General features: G+C 36.2%; 1 protein-coding gene across 3 annotated transcripts in view; it reads left to right on the plus strand.

The window, feature by feature from the left end:
- Positions 1 to 7426: 7426 nt before the first annotated feature.
- Positions 7427 to 21632, plus strand: part of LOC131980958 (extended synaptotagmin-2-A-like) — a 92827-nt gene continuing 78621 nt past the window's right edge. For all 3 annotated transcript variants that reach the window (XM_059345254.1, XM_059345255.1, XM_059345256.1), the window contains exons 1-2: positions 7427 to 7553; positions 8675 to 9059. In XM_059345254.1, coding sequence (XP_059201237.1) covers positions 8682 to 9059 — 378 coding nt within the window. In that variant the 5' untranslated portion in view covers positions 7427 to 7553; positions 8675 to 8681. The remainder of the gene's footprint in view (positions 7554 to 8674; positions 9060 to 21632) is intronic.

Raw genomic sequence — 21632 nt, forward strand, 5'->3', positions numbered from 1 at the left:
ACAAAGAATGGAAAAGTTAAAACGATCTCGTGTTTTATGGCGAGACGCCATATTTTGGCACCATGCCACGCCCCCATATATTGTGAAGGTCAGTAAAGGTGTTGATAAGTTGTGTTCCCCAAAGCCTTGTGATGGTACTGACCAAGTTTGAAGTCAATGGGATTAAATCTGTTGGAGAAGTTATGTAAAGTATGCAACATGGTCATTTTATGAAAGGGGGCGTGGATAAAGCATAAGGGGCGGGGCTTTATGAAAAAATTGTGATGTAGAAGTGTTAAGGGCTGTACTCTGATGAAGCATGAGAAATTTGGAGCAGATGGGACAAAGAATGGAAAAGTTATAACGATCTCGTGTTTTATGGCGAGACGCCATATTTTGGCGCCATGCCACGCCCACATATTGTGAAGGTCAGTAAACGTGTTGATAAGTTGTGTTCCCCAAAGCATTGTGATGGTACTGACCAACTTTGAAGTCCATGGGGTGAAATCTGTCGGAGGAGTTTGTTAAAGGATGCAACTTGTTCATTTTATAAAAGGGGGCGTGGATAAAGCATAAGGGGCGGGGCTTTATGAAATATTGTTATCTAGAAGTGTTAAGGGCTCGACTCTGATGAAGCATGAGAAGTTTGGATCAGATCAGACAAAGAATGGAAAAGTTATAGCAATCTTGTGTTTTATGGCGAAACGCCATATTTTGCCGCCATGCCACGCCCACATAGTGTGAAGGTCAGTAAAGGTGTTGATAAGTTGTGTTCCCCAAAACCTTGTGATGGTACTGACCAAGTTTGAAGGCAATTATTTCAAACCAGTGTGAAATAATGACATTTAGGGGGCGCTAGTGAGTCATTTTGCCACGCCCATTCCCGTGAACAGTAGAATATGTAAATTTCACGTGAGATTGACGTTTATTCCAAATATGGTGAGTTTTTGAATATGATAAAGCTTCCAAATTAGCAATTCATTTTTGGGAAGGACAGACCAATAACAATAGGGGCCTTGCACCGTTAGTGCTCGGTCCCTAATAAGATCAAATAAAAACACATTTTCCCCATTTATCTTAGGCCACATTGGACCAGGTCCAGATGAAAAACACAAAAAAAACCCAACAACAAAAAAAACTACAAACTTGTCAAACTGGGTCTTGATTGATGTTACGGTTTAAACCACTTTTTACTTGCCAGGGACCAGACTAAGTCATTTTTACTAGAAGCACTGGTGCTCCTAACTTTTTTAGGGGCACAAGCAGAAAATTTAAGGGCACAGCTTAAATCACCCTGCAATGCAATTATTCACATTCAACCCATTTTAACTATGTAAGGCCTACTAATAAATGGTTTGAAAATGGATAAACAACTACTTAAAATTACAAATGTTTAATTTTATTTTAAGATCACAAATAAATAAAAATGAAATAAATTACATTTTACATCCAAGAGTTCAATATGCCCCTTAAATGTTGTGAAATAAGTTCTTCCTTAGCAATAAAATATACAGCATTAAATTTTGCTATTACAGGGTATATACAGAAATACTTAAATTGAATTTAATACCTTTTTTAAAACCTTCACAAAATGTTTGAATACCAGCCGAAAAAATACCAAACTGAATTTTGTTGCACAATGACAAAAAAGAATCTTAAATCATGAAAACACCATTTTAGTATGTCATAAAAAGTCAAGAATCGGCCATGGAGTAGTTTGTCCAAAAATGGCAAGAAACGCTGTAGAATAGCATATTTATCATGGTAATAGTATAGTATGTCCTAAAATATCAAGAAAACAACTTGTTATGTCTAAATATTGAGAAAAAATGACATGCACATCATGCTCATGCAATTCATATGAAGGCAAAATGTTATAATGACATTATTATATTAGATAATCATTCAGATACACATTCAAAATAAAATAAATTAAAATTTAAAGTTGTTAAAGACAATTTACAGTAGAACACCACTAATATATTTCTGTATTATCAATATAATTTAAAAAGTGCTAAATTTAAAAATATATATATTAATATTAACAATATAAACTAAAACCAAACTAAAACCAAATGTATACAAGACAACAGAGGGCTGAGATAGATTCATAGTTCTATTAGTGGGGCGGATTAGCTCAATATTTTACAACAATCGTTCACTTTGTGATAAAAGCATGAAATTTGGTAGATGTGTTGGTGAATATGTTTCGAACAAATCTGGATATTGGGCCACCTCAAAAGCGCCCCCTAGTGGCCGTGGCAGGCATTTGTTATACGAATAAATCAATGATGAATAAAAACTGCCCTTTTAATAATACCAACTGGTGATGAATTGTATATTGTTTGAAAGCCTGATTAGTCACCTTTACAACGAGGTACAGCTTGTAAGGATCGTGCATTCATGGAATGAGCAACGGGGCTAAACGTGTGGGTAGCAACCCCCAAAAATGTGCATCCCCTGTGTAGTGGGGCGGATTAGCTGAACAATCGTTCATTTTGTGATAAAAGCATCAAATTTGGTACACTCATTGCTGAATACATGTTTAATGAATCTGGATATTGGGCCATCGCAAAAAAAATTCTGATGGCTGTGGCGGCCATTTTTAAAAATGGCCATTTAAAAGCGGCCATTTTTAAAAATGGCCGCCGGTGGTTACTGGCGAGGAATGCTTTGCCTACCCTACAGCTGCAGTTTCATGTTTTCAGCACCACAAATATAATTTAGAGACATGTTAAAGTGACAAAAGCTTTATTACAGTCTAATAGAAAAGAACATTAACTTTGTATAACATTTTATTAGGTCTTGATATTCCCATTCACAGGCTACGGCCTCCTCTTTGGCTTGTATTCTTCTGTTGCTCCTTAAAAAGAAAAAATAATTTTCAATATTGTATGACCTGCAACAATAAAAACAAAACACATTTAGACAGAGAAAAAAATCATACATTTTAAAAATTCTACTAGGGTTACTTGTAGCAGGTTACTCTTTCTGGCAAAATCCTTGTACTGAGGTGTGTGACTTAGTCAGGCGGCTTAGCCAAATAAAGGGGACACGCCGGACAAGAGCACCACATTTTTTCCACATACTCTCTATCATTATAGGTTTCAATTTTTAGTAGGAGCCACTTCATCAAGATTGCGGTGATGGCAGCCATATAAAGTCTATGAGAAATGCTATATCTTCCAAGCCACTTAGAAGGTCAATCTTGGTGTCAAAATATACATTTTCTGGGTCCAGGAATCATTTAAAGCTATTGAGAATATCACTAAATGATTATTTGATCAAATAGATATGTTCATTTTCACTCAGACTGGGCAACTCGCTTCAAGTGCTGCAGCAGGGTATCCTGAGTTGAAACTGTTTGGAATCTATGTTCACGGAGAGTGTGGATTAGCTGCCATGTACACTGCTCAAAAAAATCAAGGGTACGCTTTCATCTCATGTCAGATCTTGATCAACAAATTATTTACAGTGAGTCATCCAGTGATATTCTCAATAGCTTTAAATTATTCTTTGACCCAGAAAATGTATATTTTGACACCAAGATTGACCTTCTAAGTGGTTTGGAAGATATATTGGTTCTCATAGACTTATGGCTTATATGGCTGCCATCTCCTATCTGCAATCTTGATGAATTGGCTCCTACCAAAAGTTGAAACCTTTGGTGATAGAGAGCATGTGGAAAAATGTTGGTGCTTTTGTCCGGCGTGTCCCCTTTCTTCTCAAATCTGGTCCTAAGCCGCCTGACTAACTGTGATGGAGTTATAAAATACATTTAAAAAAAGAAAAAAAGAACCACATGGGCAAAGGAGACATTACATATAGTGTGTGTGTGCCTGTGTGTGTGTGTGTGTGTGTGTGTGTGTGCAGAGAGGGATGTCCACATTCCACAGGACATAATTTAACAGTGTCTTATTAAGCTTTAACACCCAACAGCCACTGATACATGTTCCAAGCTAACTAGCTAGCTTAAGTACCTATTTTTGCTATCTTGCTAATTTACTTTTCCGCCAAGGCCCATGATGATTGTTTTTCTCTGTAGCCTTTATGATGTTCATAGCATATTTTATTCATAATTATAACAGGTGAAATAAAATATTTAGACATACCTTGATGGACAGTCCACTGCACTGCTTGTCCCAGGAAGCAAATGCTAGCTAGCTCATTTGCTAGCTAGCTCGATGGCTAGCCCGATTGTGGTGGGGCAGGAAAAATAACTGAAAGAGTGTCTAACTGGATTTTTGTTCATTTAATATGTATATTTGCATTTTTTAATTTACGTTTGTATATTTAGTTTAAATTTTTTAAATATTTTAAGAAATAATTTAAATATTTTTTGTAATTTTAACGAAGAAAATGACTGCTATGGCCACTAGGGGGCGAATTTGCGATGGCCTAATATACAGATTTGTTTGAAACATATCCACCAACATATCCACCAAATTGTGTGCTTCTATCACAAAATAAACAATTCTTGTGATTTATTGAGCTAATCCGCCCCACAGGGGATGCACATTTTTGGGGGGTGCGACCCACACGTTTAGCCCCGTTGCTCATTCCATGAATGCACGATCCTTACAAGCTGTACCTCGTTGTAAAGGTGACTAATCAGGCTTTCCAACAATATACAATTCATCACCAGTTGGTATTATTAAAAGGGCAGTTTTTATTCATCATTGATTTATTTGTATAACAAATGCCTGCCATGGCCACTAGGGGGCGCTTTTGAGGTGGCCCAATATCCAGATTTGTTTGAAACATATTCACCAACACATCTACCAAATTTCATGCTTTTATCACAAAGTGAACGATTGTTCAGCTAATCCGCCCCACTACATGGACTTGATCTCAGGATAAAAATATTTAAACAATAACAATAAAACAACAGAAATAGTCGTTAAAGATTCCATGGTTGCTACGTTTGTCTCTAGGTGAGTCAAATATATAAGATCAGAATTTAAACAAAAACAACTTCTCAGATGGTCAAAAAAATATCTTTCTGAACTTTCACTCGACGATTTCTCTGAAATGATCTCTTCAACTCTGAACTTTCTGCATCCTGTCAAGAGTTAAAGAGCCAAAGTGAAAAGTTACAGCGAGAAAAGGGACTTCCATCATGGAAAATGTGAGATTTGAACACTGTGAATATCTGCAATTGTTTTCTATGTATTTTACCATTGAGACGTTCAGATGTCTCTCAGTTTACTGATGTTTAGTCAATCTGCTCTGTTTAACCCTCCTCCACCCCGGGTCACTTACAGACAGTATATTAAAGTGGAAATTAATAAACTATAAATAAAACCTTTTTACTGTAATAAAGCACAGAACTCTGCATTTATTTTATTCAAAATAAAATTATATATTATATATTGAGATAGGATTATATTATATATACTAAAAATATATATACTAAAAAAAGTATACAAAATATGTCAACTGACTGCCAGCCCACATATGCAGATATTTTCAATTCAAATGTAGCCATAAGCTAGCAGCTTTGAAGTGTTTGAGCTTTGCAGATGTGTAATTTTGTACAGTTTCTAGCAACACGTGTAACATAATATATGCAGTTTAGTGGTGGAGGAAGCATTCAAACAGTAAAAGGTTAAATAACAGCATAGAAGTGCTCCATTATAAGTAAAAGTGCTGAATTCTAAATATAAGTCAAGTAAAAGTACATAGGCGTTATCACTAAAATAAGGCCTACCTATGTACCAAAAGTAAAAGTAAAAGCTCCTCAACACAGAAAAACTTTACACACTGTGGGAATACAGGTGAAAGGGGCCCAGCAGCTCTTTTTTTGCCCTGGAGGTCCCCTGAAAATTAATCTGGCCTCATAAACTTCAGGAGTAGAAATTGATCATTTATGCTTGTGAAAAGAAATGTCAATTTTTAGGGAAACCTCAAATTTTTTGTTGAAAATATCATCAAAGAGACAGCAATTATACATACATGGTCACCCATAAAGTTGGAATCAATTTTTTTAATTTTTTTTTTTTTTACCTCTTTCCATGAAATGATTGTGACAATGTGATTTATTATTGGCTGATAAAGTGTATATCTCCTCAGAACTTTATTAATCGATCTCTTCCAAACATATCACAATGAAAATGAAGCCACAATTAACAGAGGATTGTGTCTGAAAACAAAATCATTACAACCTTATGGGCAACCTATGTATATATTTTCTGTATGTATGTCATGTTTTTCAAAACAGTTATGTTAAATAGTAATAAAAAAGGATGTTAGTACTATAAACTAGAAGCTTGCACATCATGCTCATGCAATTCATATGAAGGCAAAAAAATTATAATGAAAAATGAATATATTAGATAATCTTTCAGATACACATTCAAAATAAAATAAATGAAAATGTAAAGTTGTTAAAGACAAATTCAGCAGAACACCACTAATATATTTCTGTATTAACAATATAGAAACTAAAACCATACGTATACAAGACAACAGAGGACTGAGACAGATTCATAGTTATATGGATTGATCTCAGGATAAAAATATTTAAACAATAATAATAAAACAACAGATTAAAGATTCCATGGTGTGGTTACAAAACTAACTAACTAGCCTAAAATTATAGTGAAAATGTCTTTCATTTTTTCATACATAGTCCAGTGTTTCTATTAGAACATGTAACACATTGGTAAATATGTTTATTGAGACTGGGATGTCTATACTCAAACCAAAATTCAAAACACTTGGAACTGTAAGAGTTAATAAACTTATTGGGGCTGAGATGGATAAACCAAAGGAAATAAAGGCAAACTTTATGATGACCTCTTTGAATCTCGCACCAAACACATAGCCCATTACAAAAAAAACTAAAACTAACACAAAAACTAATAAAAACTAAACTTAAACTAGCAAACTCACTCTAAAAGCTAATTAAAACTAACTGAATTTGAAAACAAAAATTCACAACGAAATTAAAAACAGATAGACCGTTTGCCACATGCTCTGCCACAGGCTGTTCTTTTTGGGAATAAGTTTTATCATACTGTTTACTGGTGTTTAAAATCTACCTCCCGATAGATATCATATTTGTTTGTTTTATTCTTTGATTCCACGTGAGGGAGCGAGGGGTACTGCCAATAATTTATTAAGGAAATAAATACGGAGATAAATAAATAAATAAATAAATAAAACCGATAAGTAAAAGTAAAACTAATGAAAAATCCAAAACTATTATAACCTTGGACGTACCAAACCTGGACTATATTCAAATTAAAACACTTTCATAGGCTTTTTGTGAAACATTAAAACTGGATGATACACTTCAGAACAGTAGTTGTTCTCCACCGCTAGAAGGCGCCCCGGTCTGCCGCTGAGCCGGTGTTTTGAAGCTCCCTCCCTGTCGGAGGCTGACCCTTTCCCGCGATGACAGTTTCCTGCAGGCTGGTAGAGAGAGAGAGACTGGCCGCCCTCACAGCGAGATGTACGTAAGGGGAGACAGGGTTATCTGAGTTTAGTTGCTCGGCATGCTGTGGACTGGGCTGGTGGAGTGAATTTTAGTTTCTTTTCCAGGGGAAAGCGAATGTCGCATGCGGATACAGGTGAGTGTGTTGCCTCGTTTAGCGGTGATAGGAGGAGAAGAAGTTGTTTTTCCTGGTGTTTGGTTTACGCAGTGCTGCTGGTGAAATCTAGCCCCAATACGTGTCACTTTCTGGATAGAACGTCACGAATGACTCCGTTGAAAAAAGCTGGAAATTAAGAGTTGATGTACTAAACGGTTAAATTATCCACACTGTAAGCAATGACATAAGTCATTTTTAGATTTAATAAGCAATGCTCTTTTATTCGGCATACATAAAACCAAACTTATCAGCACATATTATAGTAGAATCTCTACTTTCATAACCGCTTCATACTTGACGTTGGCATCACTTTGGCTCTGCTGTGAGAACGGCTGAAGCACTTTCAAGCTGATATACTACCAAAAGACTGCGTGTATTTATATTAGATAAGAGCCGAATTGAGGAGTACTTCGAAACGTGTTCCATTATGTAGTTATTTACAAACGTTCAAGTTCGTACTGCTGCCATTTCCCCCAGGAATAAAAGTTTAAAAAAGTTAGCATATTTTTAAAGGAGTTTCGGGTGACCAGAGGGTGCCACTTGAATGACAGCTCAGCATGTATGAACATGCAATATAAGCTGTGAAAAATGTAGAAGACAAAATAGTAGGTGGTAAACAGATAAAATAATGAAGTCATCTTTGGTTTAGTGTAGATTTAATGGGTATTTGAGGCATTTACATGATACCAACTACTTGTTGAAGGGGAATTAAGGTAACTTGGGGCCTCTGGGGAAGGCCTTCAATGACACAATTATGTGAGGTATACTTTTTTTGATATGCAATTTATTTTTTAGATTTTAAGATCAGGGATACATAATTGGCCTGCTTTCTTACAAATTATAGTGTTTTAAAAGAAAAAAATGAAGGGAAATATATTTTATCCACTATCGCCACACTTCCATGCAGTTCATCAATCAAATAAACTAGTAAGACACAGAATCTCAATGGTTTATTTATCAAGCTCAATAGTCTGCTTGTTTATTCTTTGTCATGCTTAAAAAATTGCAATTTGTAATGCAGCATGAGGCAGCAATTTTGAAAGGCACTGTGTGTGAGAAGACTGATGTTCACTGTACATGTCTGTCAAAAATATCTCCAGTGGGGAAATGAGTAACAGGATGGAGGGTTCGGCAGGACCAGGTGCCAGGACAAATGGACCCGTGGCAGCGCCCAGCAGCCCGGTGAGCTCCATCGGCCCGCCTCTGTCCCCAGAAGAGCTGGAAGGAGAGCCACAGTCGTCCCTGACAGATATCAGCCAAATGTGGATTAAATTCGGCAAGACTTTCGCCATCATCTTTCCGATCTATGTCTTGGGATACTTTGAGTTTAGCTTTAGTTGGGTCCTGATTGGACTCGCCATGCTGTTCTACTGGAGGAAAAACCACGGCAATAAGGACTACAGGATAAACCGTGCCTTAGCTTTCCTGGAGCATGAGGAGAAAGTAGTGAAGCAAAGTGTGCCAACGTCTGAGCTGCCGCCATGGGTGAGTCCTCCAGCATTATTGCATTCCTGGTGTTATCACCATCTTGTCATTATTGCTTTGTGTTTTGACTCAGTTTCAAGCCTCAGCCCTCCTCCCTTGGGAGTTCTTCCAGCCACAATCAAGTATAGGATGTCAACATTGACTGTTTGCCTGCCAAACTGGCTGATAAGGACAACTTATTTCGCTGCCGTGGCCAAAATGCAACTGTAGTTTGTCCTCCCACTCACTTAAAATAAATATATTTCTATTTTTCTCTTAGAGAAACCAGGGAGAGAAATATCTTACTTTCTTACCTTGAGAAAGTAAGTAAGTAAGTAAGATATTGAGTTAATAACCTTTCCAAACCCCTGCATTGGAGGTGATGTAACTACATAGTAGTACTTTTCGCAAAACTTGTCTGTACCATTTTCAGAGACAGTATTTAAAAACTATGATGATCACTCTCATTCTCATAGTTTGGATATTGTTATAATATTATTGGTGAAAAAACAAACACTTCTTTGGTGAAGTAGCTGGCAACAAATATTTATGTTGCACTGTATTTTATTACAATTCTCATGGATTAATAATTTGCAATAATTTGGAAGCCATTTCTCAGATGGTCCAGAGATGTTTTACCAACAAAGCTCAATATTGGACATTCAGGACAGCGATGGATAAAGACATGCATTATCTCTGACACTTGATCCTGTGACACTGTCATTTTAATCCACTGGACACAACATCTTTGTAGCTTGTTAATAATTAAATTCTCATAAATAGCCATTGGAAAGGAGAGACATGCTGCACACAAACTCCCCATCAGTCCCAGGGTCGAATCTAAACTAGATTCATTTTGATCATTCCAACAGTGTTAAGGACCTGAAGGTGTTGGAGCCCTCTATGAATAATTAACACATGGCCTCTGAGCCCACGGGGCTCCCCCAGCTGACACTGTTATAGCCAGAGAGCCATCAAATCTGCTCTAATTTTCACTGTCCGTATCCATCCACATCCTGTGTGGTTGCCTGTCAGTGTGCACTCCTTGTGCCACAATAAGAAACCAGTGTGAAGGAGGAGGAGGAGATGGCCACACACCTTCAGCATAGCTGCCATTCTGTCTGTCTACTCATTCCTCCCAAGATTACTAGTTCCCAAATTGTTAGGAATGATGATTACTCACTGGATATATATGTGAGCAAACCAGTAACGTTTGCTTGCAGGGCTCAACAACAGGGCCAGGGCCATTGGCAACGTTTTGGGAAACTGGCAACCAGTTCTTGGGCTTTGGTTGCCATCAGTGGAAACTACTTTTTAGAACAGGGATGGGCAACTGGAGTCCCGGGGGCCGCATACGGCCCGCACCCTCACTTGAAGTGGCCCTCAGTACAACTACATGCATTTGAGCATGAAATCTTAAAAGTGCAGTGTAAAAATGCTCAAAATGAGTCAAAATTGCAATTAATGTTGGTCTGCTGTTCTTGCACTGAAAAACAAAGAAATCACAGTAAGTGGTTATTTAGCATGAAATATGTTAAGTTACTGCTGTAAACATATTTAAAATTGCAGTTTCATCATATCTGGTTAAGTGCACGGTATATGTGTCCCTGTGTTAGTGTCGATGAAAAATTGTGGCCCCCTCTGGCATTTAAGTTGCCCATCCCTGTTTTAGAACATAAAAAATCAGGGGCAGCAAATAGCAAAACATGTAGTCAACGCTGCTGGTGCTTTTATTGACTTGCACATTTGCTTTAAAGACAATAGCTAATTTAGATAAAAAGAAAAAAAAAACACTGTCACTGTACAGTCACTGTAGTAAATATTTTATTCCTTTATGGCACAATTTAATTATAAACCTGGCATATAACTGCTTAGTAGCTTAATTACTCCAAAAAATGGGAAGTGCGTTTTCAGTTTTGGGAACCAAAAGCTGTTGTCTTGCCACCACTTTCAAAACTTCGTGATGAGCCCTGGCTTGTCAGAAATAACTCTGCAAATTATGTTCTTTGGGCGGTGATGGCAGAGATCCTTAAGAGAACAATAGTTTCCCAAAAGCTTTTTTTTTTTTTTAGAGCAGGGCAATGGATGGAAAACACAGGTTCAGTCATGAATGGGTCCATTTTCTGAATTCAAGGCTTCATGAAATCCAAAATAAACATTGACTTGACAAGAACATAATCTGCATTTTTCAGTGAAGGTCAGATGATAACACAGCATTCAGGACATATTATTATTTAATTGGTTGTCTGTTCGGCCTCTCCCTGCATGATAAAAAACTTTATACTGTTCTGCAGTGTACCCATCAGTAAATCAATGTTGTGGTTAGATATTGGACCACCTTGCTGCTTATATTAGCATATTAATGAAGAAAAGGCAGATTTAAAACTGCCAATAACTGTTTAGTTGTTGGACATATGGATTAACCCTCAGTGGCCACTTTATTAGGGACACCGAAACAACTGTTCTGCCTAACTAGTAAAGTGGTCACTGAGTGTATGGACTTTGTTTTAACTACATAAAGTAATGCAAGAACAGATTTACTTGTGAAGAAATACTTGCTGAGTCAAGTTCATATTAGTACTTGCATGATTCTTGTACTTTTTGGGATTATACCATTATGTTGAATGCACTAATTGGACGTCTCTTTGGATAAAGGCCTCCACTAAATAAATCTAATATAAGTTGGTACTTTTAAACACACTCCTGCTGAGTGAAAATATGTTTTTTTAAATGTCTTTTAAGCTTTTCTAGTTAGTCTAGTGAGTTATTGACTGCTGATTGATTGATTGCTGCTTTTAGTTCAGGCCATATTAACGATTTCAACATATTTTGAAAGCTGAGTGGTTAAGGATTCTTATTCACAGCCACAAACAGCTACAACATGTTCTATTGCATCATACATAATTGGGTCTTAACACTATGTTCCTGAACATTCATGAGCTTATATGTAATTATGAAGCATTTCCACGCCTGTAAACTGCACTCGTTCCCATACTGGTGAGATTTACACAGACTCGGTGCCTCTGTAATAAAGAGGTTCCCTTCCTGCAATAATATTTTCTTTTATCGCTGATGATGCCAGAAAACTGTGAGAGGCTGAGTGGATGGCAGGATGCCCGAACACAGCCACAGCCCCCTCCCATGACAGAGCATGCCATCAACACATCCATTATCACACAGACCTTGAGAAACACAGCGCTCAGCAATAGTTCGGCCCCGATGCGGAAAGCTTCTCTGTAAGCAGAGACACAGTGGTTGTGTGGAGCAGCTGTCATGTTGTCGTGTTGTGACTCATCTTTATGTTGCCGCTTGGTCAGCTGTTCTAACCAACAACAACGTTGTTGGCTAATGACGTTTGAGTGTTTAAACTAGGGTTGTCAAAAGTATCGATACTCAAAAAAGTATCAATACTAAAACGTTGTATCCGGATACAATACTCATTTTAGTATCGATGTAGCACGTAGTATGCCTATATTACGTTAATTGACACAGTGTCAGTATACATAAGCATTAATTAGTTTACATAAATGTTGGTGACTGAAAAGTGTTATTTTGTCTCTTGAAGTCCCAGAATGAAGCAGAGAAAAGTCGACCTGCAACCAAACAGCAACACACACAGCTGACTCTACCTCTTTTTTATCAAGCTTTCCTAATATTGTGCACAGCATACAACCTCAAAATATTGTTATTGTTTATTGTATTTATTTATTTTTTGCACTACCTCAGACCTGAAGCTTGTCATCATAGTTGCAGTTTCTTTTTGCACAACTGTTTTTTATTATAAATATTTAACCTGTAGTTCTGTTAATTTTTACATGTTGCATTTTTCTTGTTAATAAAAATATTTCTGTTAAATGTTGGGGTCTTTGTTTTTATCCTGGTGGTATCGAAAATGGTGTCGAGTATCGAATATTTTCCTGAGTATCGGTATCGAGTTGAAAATTTTAGTATCGTGACAACCCTAGTTTAAACCAAACAGAGCTGAGTGACAGCTCATTGTCTGTGTGATTAAAGGGAAACTGAGAAACCAATGAAAGGATGTCAAAGGTTTAATGTGTCCCTCTGATAAACAATCAGCAGTAAACTTTGACCCCTGAAGGACTCTCAGATGTGGTCAGTGTGTTCCTGCATAGAAGATAATTAATCTGTTTCACCTCTGTCACACTAACCTCAAAACTGATTGGAAGAACAGAGAAAGTCCCTGAGTCACCATTTAATAACCATCATTTGGAGCTAGGGTTGTCGCGATACTAAAATTTTCAACTCCCGATACTCAGGAAAATATTCGATACTCAATACCATTTTCAATACCACAAGGATAAAAACAAAGACCCCAAAATTATTAACAAGAAAAATGCAACGTAAAAATGAACAGAACTACAGGTTAAATATTTATAATAAAAAACAGTTGTGCAAAAAGAAACTGCAACTATGATAACAAGCTTCAGGTCTGAGGTAGTGCAAAAAAATAAATAAATACAATAAACAATAACAATTAGAACAATATTTTGAGGTTGTATGCTGTGCACAATATTAGGAAAGCTTGATAAAAAAGAGGTAGAGTCGGCTGTGTGTGTTGCTGTTTGGTTGCAGGTCGACTTTTCTCTGCTTCATTCTGGGACTTCAAGAGAGAAAATAACACTTTTCAGTCACCAACATTTATGTAAACTTATTAACTCTATGCTTATGTATACTGACACTGTGTCAATTAACGCAATATGGGCATACTACGTGTCACATCGATACTTTTGAAAATGAGTATTGTATCCTGATACAACGTTTTAGTATCGATACTTTTTTGAGTATCGATACTTTTGACAACCCTATTAGGAGCCCCCATTCACAAGAGTGAAATTAGTTCCAAAAAGAACTAAATAAAATGTCCATTGCGGCTTCTCAGAGAGCAAAGTAAAGTCAGATGAACGTTGTGGACTCCTATAGAATCAGCACATTCACGGCTAGAAGTTGTGCAGTATAACACACACTGTAAAAAATGCCTGTAGGTTTTACGGTGAAAAACTGCTAAACCACGTCAGTAAAAGACCGTAAAATGATAAATTAGTTAATTCAGTTTCAGTAACAATGAAACACCGTAAATGTATATATCAGCCACAACAGTATTTTTTACAGTTTTGTTTTTTGAAAAATACATTACTCCACTGTAAAATACACTGTAATATGTATTTAATGGAATATATAAGCCACCACTGTAATTTTTTAATTTATTTTTTGTTAAAATACTTTTTCTCACTGTTAAATGTACTAAACACCACTTCTCTAACAAAAATACACTGTAATATTTAATGGTAAAATTCATGCATTTTCATTTATAAAGTATTTTCTTGTCAATTATATGGCAAAACAGTGTTTCTTTTGATGGAAAAACCTTTTATTTATAAGTAAAAAATTGAATAAAATGGCAATCTCAAACGTGAAATCAACAGTGCCAATATCTTTTTACCATAATATTAAAAAAAGTTCTACCATATTTATTACGGTAAAGTTCTGGCAACCACAGCTGCTGGTTTTTTACCGTAAAAACAAATTTTTATTTTTTTTTACAGTGCAGTTACTATGCCATGAATCATCAAAAAAATCAATGTGTAAGTTGAATTTCTTAGATTTTTTTCTAAAATTTTGTTTTTCCAAGTCCCCACAAGTGTTAGTTTGAATGATAGTTAGTTTGTAATTATTTCTTCAATAAAATCCCAGAAAACAGTCCAAACTGCCAAATACAATATTCCAGAGCCCAAGGTGTTGCCTCAAAATCTTTTTCTCTTTCAAATTTTAGTTCAATATTTATTATATTTATATTGTAAATTGTATTTTTGCATGATAAATGAGTAGTTGCAATATTGTCTGTCAGTTGTCTAACCAATGTTTCAAAATACTAAGCATTCATTTATTTCTAAAATGTTTTTCTTAAGGAAGATGCATCATTTATTTTTTCCTGTCATGAAATTTGTGCCAATGTTTGAAGGTTTTGTTTTTCGGTGCAAATTTCTCACTATTTTTTGACTTGGGAATCAAAAAATGTGATTTTTATTTGGTGGTTTCAGTATTTTTGTTGTTCTGATAAACATAACTTAGTTACATGTCATGCAAGTTGCACAGTGTGAAACACATTGGACAAAACGTCAAGTACTGTACAGAGTCAACATACACAGTCTTTATGAAGAGTCAACAGGATGATCCACATCTGCTGTATATTTGCAGGCAGTAAACCAACTGTGATCATCACTAAAAATATGGATTTTGGAGGAGAGCCCGTCGTTTTGGCTCGCTCTCTCAGAAAATATGCCTAGAATGAGGCTTGATAAGCAGTGTGGGCAGCAGCTCATAGTTAACAGGCCAAGAATGCCTGAGGAGGTAATGGTACAGTTTTATTTCTGTGAAGACAAAGTGATGCTGCAGCGCTCCGTCACTGCTGTCACAAACAAACAGATGCATATATAAATGCTGGAATTTTAAGTTTGATTGCAGAGTCAGACCAGAAATTGATACTCAGATAATCATGTCAACTTTCAAGGATAAAAAGTAGCTTGTAAGTTTACCATCAAAGAGGCGTCTGTTATAACATAAATACTGTATAACAACAGGAGTACCTTGTTTAAAATCAAAGCTCCATAAAGTGCCCATTTAAATAAAAAAAATCCTAAAAATAACCTATGAAAAAAGAATTACGAACATTACAAAAGAACAAAATATGACAAACCCTAGTAAGGGCAGCATTTATAAATAAATAAGGAAAAAAATTGAACTATGTCTATATGCGATATGTTGTGATTCCATATCATATTTAAAAATATATTGATATATCTTTTATGTCGAAATATCGCCCAGCCCTACCTAATTATTTAGCCAAGTAAACGAGTATTTAAGGCCAGTAAATTCCAGTTATTCTTTATGTCATATACACCCTAGAGGATACAACACTGCAACACATATTTATAAGATTATAAGATAATTACAGTTTGTATATTACAGTTTGACTCGTCCATAATGATGAACTATTGTAATTTTTTTACACCAATGAACAATTATTGCATATCATTTGATTCTTCTTCTAATGAATGGATTACTTATTTATTTTACATTTAGTATATATTGAAAATCTTCACTGTGCCTGTATAAATCAGTAGACATATTAATCTTGAAAGATCATTCTTGATTTTCTAATCAAATTATAAGTCCACATAGTTTTCAACTACAGCTGCAATGACTTGTAAACTTATCACATAGTTCAGAATAGGGCTGGGCGATATAGACCAAAAGTCATATCCCAATATATTTAGGCTGAATATCAATATACAATATATATCCTGATATTTTTATCGTAAAGTCAGACCAAATATTCAGTCAAAGCCAAATATGACATGTCGCAAGTAGTTTTATTGAAATTGTTTATTTAAGTGAACATAAATACTGTATAACAACAGGAGTACCTTTTTAAAAAAATCAAAGCTCCATAAAGTGTACATTTAAATACAAAAAATCTTAAATAAAAATGGCCTATGAAATAAAATAGGCTAATCTTTTTCTGAAATAAATATATTTATATGAGAAAAGAATAACAAACATTACAAAATAACTAAATATGACAAACCCTAGTGAGAGCATCATTTATATATAAAGAAATCACTTTTTTCAAACTATATCGATATATGCGATATGGTCTCATTCCATATCACATTTAAAAAAAAATGTATGTCGATCTATCGCCCAGCCCTAGTTGAGAAGAAGATTATTTGGCAACTCTTTTTAAAATTGACCAACTGTTTATTTTTATTCAAAACACAAGAAATCTGAAGGTTCCAGGCTCTCAAATGTTACGATTTGCTGAATTTCTTGGTCTATCACTACAGAAGACATTTGATGATGTCATCCTGGACTATTTTTCACAGTTTTTTAGTGTTTTACAGACCAAAACATATATTAATGAATGGAGAAGATGATCCACAGAAACATAATTAGTTGCAGCCGTACTTGGAATGCAAATATAATGCTGTGTTAATTGAAGGCTTGTCGATATAATGGACCTGAAATGAAAGTATAATAAGACTTCAGAAAGTTTTTGCTAATAAAAAAGTCTACACTGCAAAAAAAGGGCTTTTCCAATATCCCATCCTCTGCTTTTTAATACACTCCCAAACATCACAAATCTTTATGCAACATTACTATCTAAACTGCATTTTCCTTTGCAATAACACGTCTTCTCAGACTGTGTTTCCCTGCAGTCTGTAACTCAGTGTGTCCATCCATGATTGCTCCACTGCCCTGTAAGCCTTTGATCCATATGAGCTAGAAAATCATAAAGACACACACGTGCAACCTTTAAAGCTCTTAATGTGATTAGTGATGCATGACATAAAATTCATGGCAGTAGGATGAAGGCCTCAGGTTCGTAGAGTAAAACCACCTTCCTACAGAAAATAAACACAATACAAGAGCTGATATTTGAGCATCAGGAATGAGTACAGTATGCTGACTGGGTGTTATTTCTATAGGAAGCTGATGCAGTAGCACAAATGACTTGTGTGGCAAGTGTGAAGTGTTAGCAGAGTGTAAAGCCAGGAACACACCGGCCCGACTGTCGGGCGTTGGGGACAATCGTGGACAGTCGGGGACAGTCTGACGGTGTCGGGTACGCGTCTGTTTGGTGTGTTCATCTGCGTCGGGGAAGAGCGGAAGCTGTCGGGCCTCGTCAGACCCGATTCGACATGCTCAGTCAGGGAGCGTCGGATGTTGGGAGATTAGACTCGTCGAGTCCTGTGATTGGCTGTGTGCTAGCTATGGGCGGATCTGATTGGCGGTGTGAGTAAACATAAACACATGGCACCGGAGAGACAACTACATTTTGCTTCGTTTTTTGCATCGTTTTTAGAAATACAGCCGCTCAGCCGGAGCGACCATTTTGCAGCAAAGATTTGTTTTCCAAAACGTCTTCTCAAAACTAATAACAAGCTTAATGCTGTGTGCGCTTTGTTTTTAATCTCCATGGTTACTTCTATGGTTTCTCCGTTACGTCGTTTCCTGTTTTCATGTTTTGGATTACAGTCGCGAGACTAGTGCCACCCTTTGTTAGGGAGACTTATTGCATCTTGCGCAACCGCAGAACGTACAGGCTGCTGTGTAGTCGGCAGACGTCGTGGTGGTGTGTTTCACTGCTTTTTTTCACCCGACTGTGTCTGAAGAGAGGTGACAGAATCGTCAGACAAGAGCTTGTCGGCGTCGGGTCCCATTGGGGCGGTGTGTGGGGGCCTTTAAACGTTGTGAGTTCATTTTGTTGTTTGTTTGTTGACCTCCAGGTGTTTGACAGTGGGGTTTAGAGTAGGCTAATTGCCCTTGGATTGCTTCTGATTGCTTCATCACAGTTAATTTGATCATCAGCAGTGACATTGAGCAAAGGTGAACCAGGTGAAACCAAAACAAACAAATGAAAGGCAGCATTAAAATGACAATCCATGGCCCCCATCCCCCAGCTACAGCCTAGACACTCCATTGAAATCAGTCTATCAGTCATTCAAGAGCTAAATCAACTGTTATACTGATACACAAGGAAACACAAGTGCCCTTTATGGCTGCACTATGGACTCATGCAGTATCCCGATCACACAAAGGCACTATTTGTTAAAGGCAAAATACATGTTAAGTATTGCAGTGCTGCAAGTTTTCTCAGCCTAGAAAAGTTCATTCTGCAGAATTTGTTTGGTGCAAAGATGCAAAAATGACCAGTCCTTCCAATACTTTGAATCATATCCCCATTGCAATATCAGTCAAAATAATTGCAATAACATATTATTTCCAAATGATACAGCACTAATACCCATCATAAGTTAACCAAGTCAAAATCAATGTGTTCAAGATGTTTGTTTGGTTTGTCTGACATTCAAAGAAAAATCTAAGATGTGCATGTTTTGTACTTTTACTTGATAATTGACGGTAAGTAAAACCTAATATATTATTAAGACAGTTGCTTGATCCACAAATGTATTAATTGGACAATTTTATCCGTAGCTATTGCATATAATTTTATTTTAAATGCTTTTTCTGAGTTTTCAGCACAGAACCAGTTCAATTTGCTGATCAAGCCTATAACTTGTGACTGAAAGCTCAGAAAATAAAGCAAAAACAAATATCTATATTTCTAAACTAAGAAATAAATACTCAAATAAGCTCTAAAACAGAACGGTATGCTGAGTGAGAGGTCTGCAGTGGGCTGTTTGTATGTGTGGGTGTTAGTTTAAATATGAAGCTTGTTGTTGCTGGAAAAGTTCAGTCAAACTCAGCTAACATTTCCCCTGACAGCTTCATGTTAAAACAGCCTGTTCAGACTGTGTCTTCAGCCTACTAAAAGACAAAAAAATGGAAAGTTACTACGACTACGCAGTGTAGCTGTTCCTCCCTGCACCACCTTCTCTCTCTCTCTCTCTCTCTCTCTCTCTCTCTCTGTACCCGTATGACATGGCTTTGGGTGGGGCTTTCCCGTTCTTTTGATGTGCCAAAGGGCTGGGCTCTACTCCACAGCAGAGAATGGAAACAATGTGGAGGAACAGAAAAGCCTTGTGCTGCTCAGTCCAGTTTCACCTCCAGTCCCTAAATGTTTCCAACGATTTTAAAAAATCCCTTCTCCCGCACATTAGATTTTAAATTTGTATTTAATTATTATTATCATCATTGGGGGTGTTTACATCCACATCTGTTGCACATCTGAGTACAAACTGTTGTCCTTTTTTCTGCATCTACACCAAGATTAACAAGGACTACAATTCCTACAGTCCTGATTTAATATGGATGTAAAACACCACCAAACATGCTGGTAGTTTAACAGAAATCCAGTGTGCTGGAGTAGATCCAAAAGAGCTGAAGCAACTCTTCTCTCCTTCTCCAGTCCTTTCTTTGCACTCTTAGTCAAATAATCTCCTTTTAAACGGTCTTTCTGGAGAACAGAAACTTGAAGCTGAAACAATGAAGTCACATTAAACTTCAAAAAACCAGGCTGATTGATTTTCCTCCTCTCTTGAAATGATTTGTCCTCCAGATAAACTTTTCTTTCAGGTTTAGAAAGAGACATTTTGTTGCCTGATACAAATTTTGACACAGTTTACTGCAGCTTGCTCATAGTTAGATATTAACTAAAAAGCCATTTTTAAACTTTGATTATGCAGCCTTGATTGAAATGTATATGATCACTGTAAGCTGAAAAATCTGGGAAAAGTTTTGAGCTTCAGGATATTGATTCTGGAAACTTTTTGGCTGCAGATACTCAGTTTTCAGCAGTTCTACAGAAAGTCAGGTCAACATGCTGTCAGGCTCTGACTCTTCAGTTTCCATTCAAATGTATTCAAACTGTATTTTACCTTGAGGGAAATGTAGCTTGTCACAGGGTTTGTACTCAAAACACACAGCAAAAACACATAACATGGATGGAGAGCAAAAAGGCTTTCCAACAACACTCTCTTCTTCTGCTGCTTTTTATCTCACAAGCAGAAGCAGTTTGCAGGTCGATCGATGATCTGTTTGCTCTGCCAAAACTGCTTGGAATGAATCCTACTGTTTTAAATAGATATGCTGATATGTTACAAAGACAATCTATATTGCCATTTGAGTAGATAAACCATATCAATAAAATTATTTTCTACAACAGAAACAGGCTCTAGAGTCACATTCATTTTAGTTCCAGGGGAAAAATGAAGCACGGTCAAATTAGACATATTTTACTTGTCTTTTTATGTATAATTTGTTGTTTCATTATGCAGCAAAGTACTGTCTTGAAACTCCATGAGGCCAGTTTTTGTTTGATGATGATAGGCCAAGTAAAACTGTAGATAAGGTCAAACACATTTAGTGTAAACCTCTTATGTTATATTTGCAACCAACATATAAAACTCTTCATTGAGCATGATGTTTTAAAGTAAAACAATCTGATTTTATGTTTTTTTTGCGTGTGTTTTCGGGGTTCAAAATGTGAATCCAGTAGGGTTATCACGATACTAAAATTTTCAACTCGATACCGATACTCAGGAAAATATTCGATACTCGATACCATTTTCAATACCACCAGGATAAAAACAAAGACCCCAAAATTTTACAGAAATATTTTATTAACAAGAAAAATGCAACATGTAAAAATTAACAGAACCACAGGTATGTGGTAAATATTTATAATAAAAAACAGTTGTGCAAAAAGAAACTGCAACTATGATAACAAGCTTCAGGTCTGAGGTAGAGCAAAAAATAAATAAATACAATAAGCAAAAACAATTAGAACAATATTTTCGGTTGTGTGTGTTGCTGTTTGGTTGCAGGTCGACTTTTCTCTGCTTCATTCTGGGACTTCAAGAGAGAAAATAAAACTTTTCAGTCACCAACATTTATGTAAACTTATTAATTCTTATGCTTATATATACTGACACTGTGTCAATTAACGTAATATGGGCAAACTACGTGTCTGATTTATTTATTATTATTATTATTATTTATCGATACTTTTGAAAATTAGTATCATATCCGGATACAACGTTTTCCTATCGATACTTTTTTTTGAGTATCGACAACCCTAGGATCCAGTAAGGTAAAGTTAAAAAATAGTCA

This window comes from Centropristis striata, chromosome 11, assembly GCF_030273125.1.
Source record: "Centropristis striata isolate RG_2023a ecotype Rhode Island chromosome 11, C.striata_1.0, whole genome shotgun sequence".
Lineage (NCBI taxonomy): Eukaryota > Metazoa > Chordata > Actinopteri > Perciformes > Serranidae > Centropristis > Centropristis striata.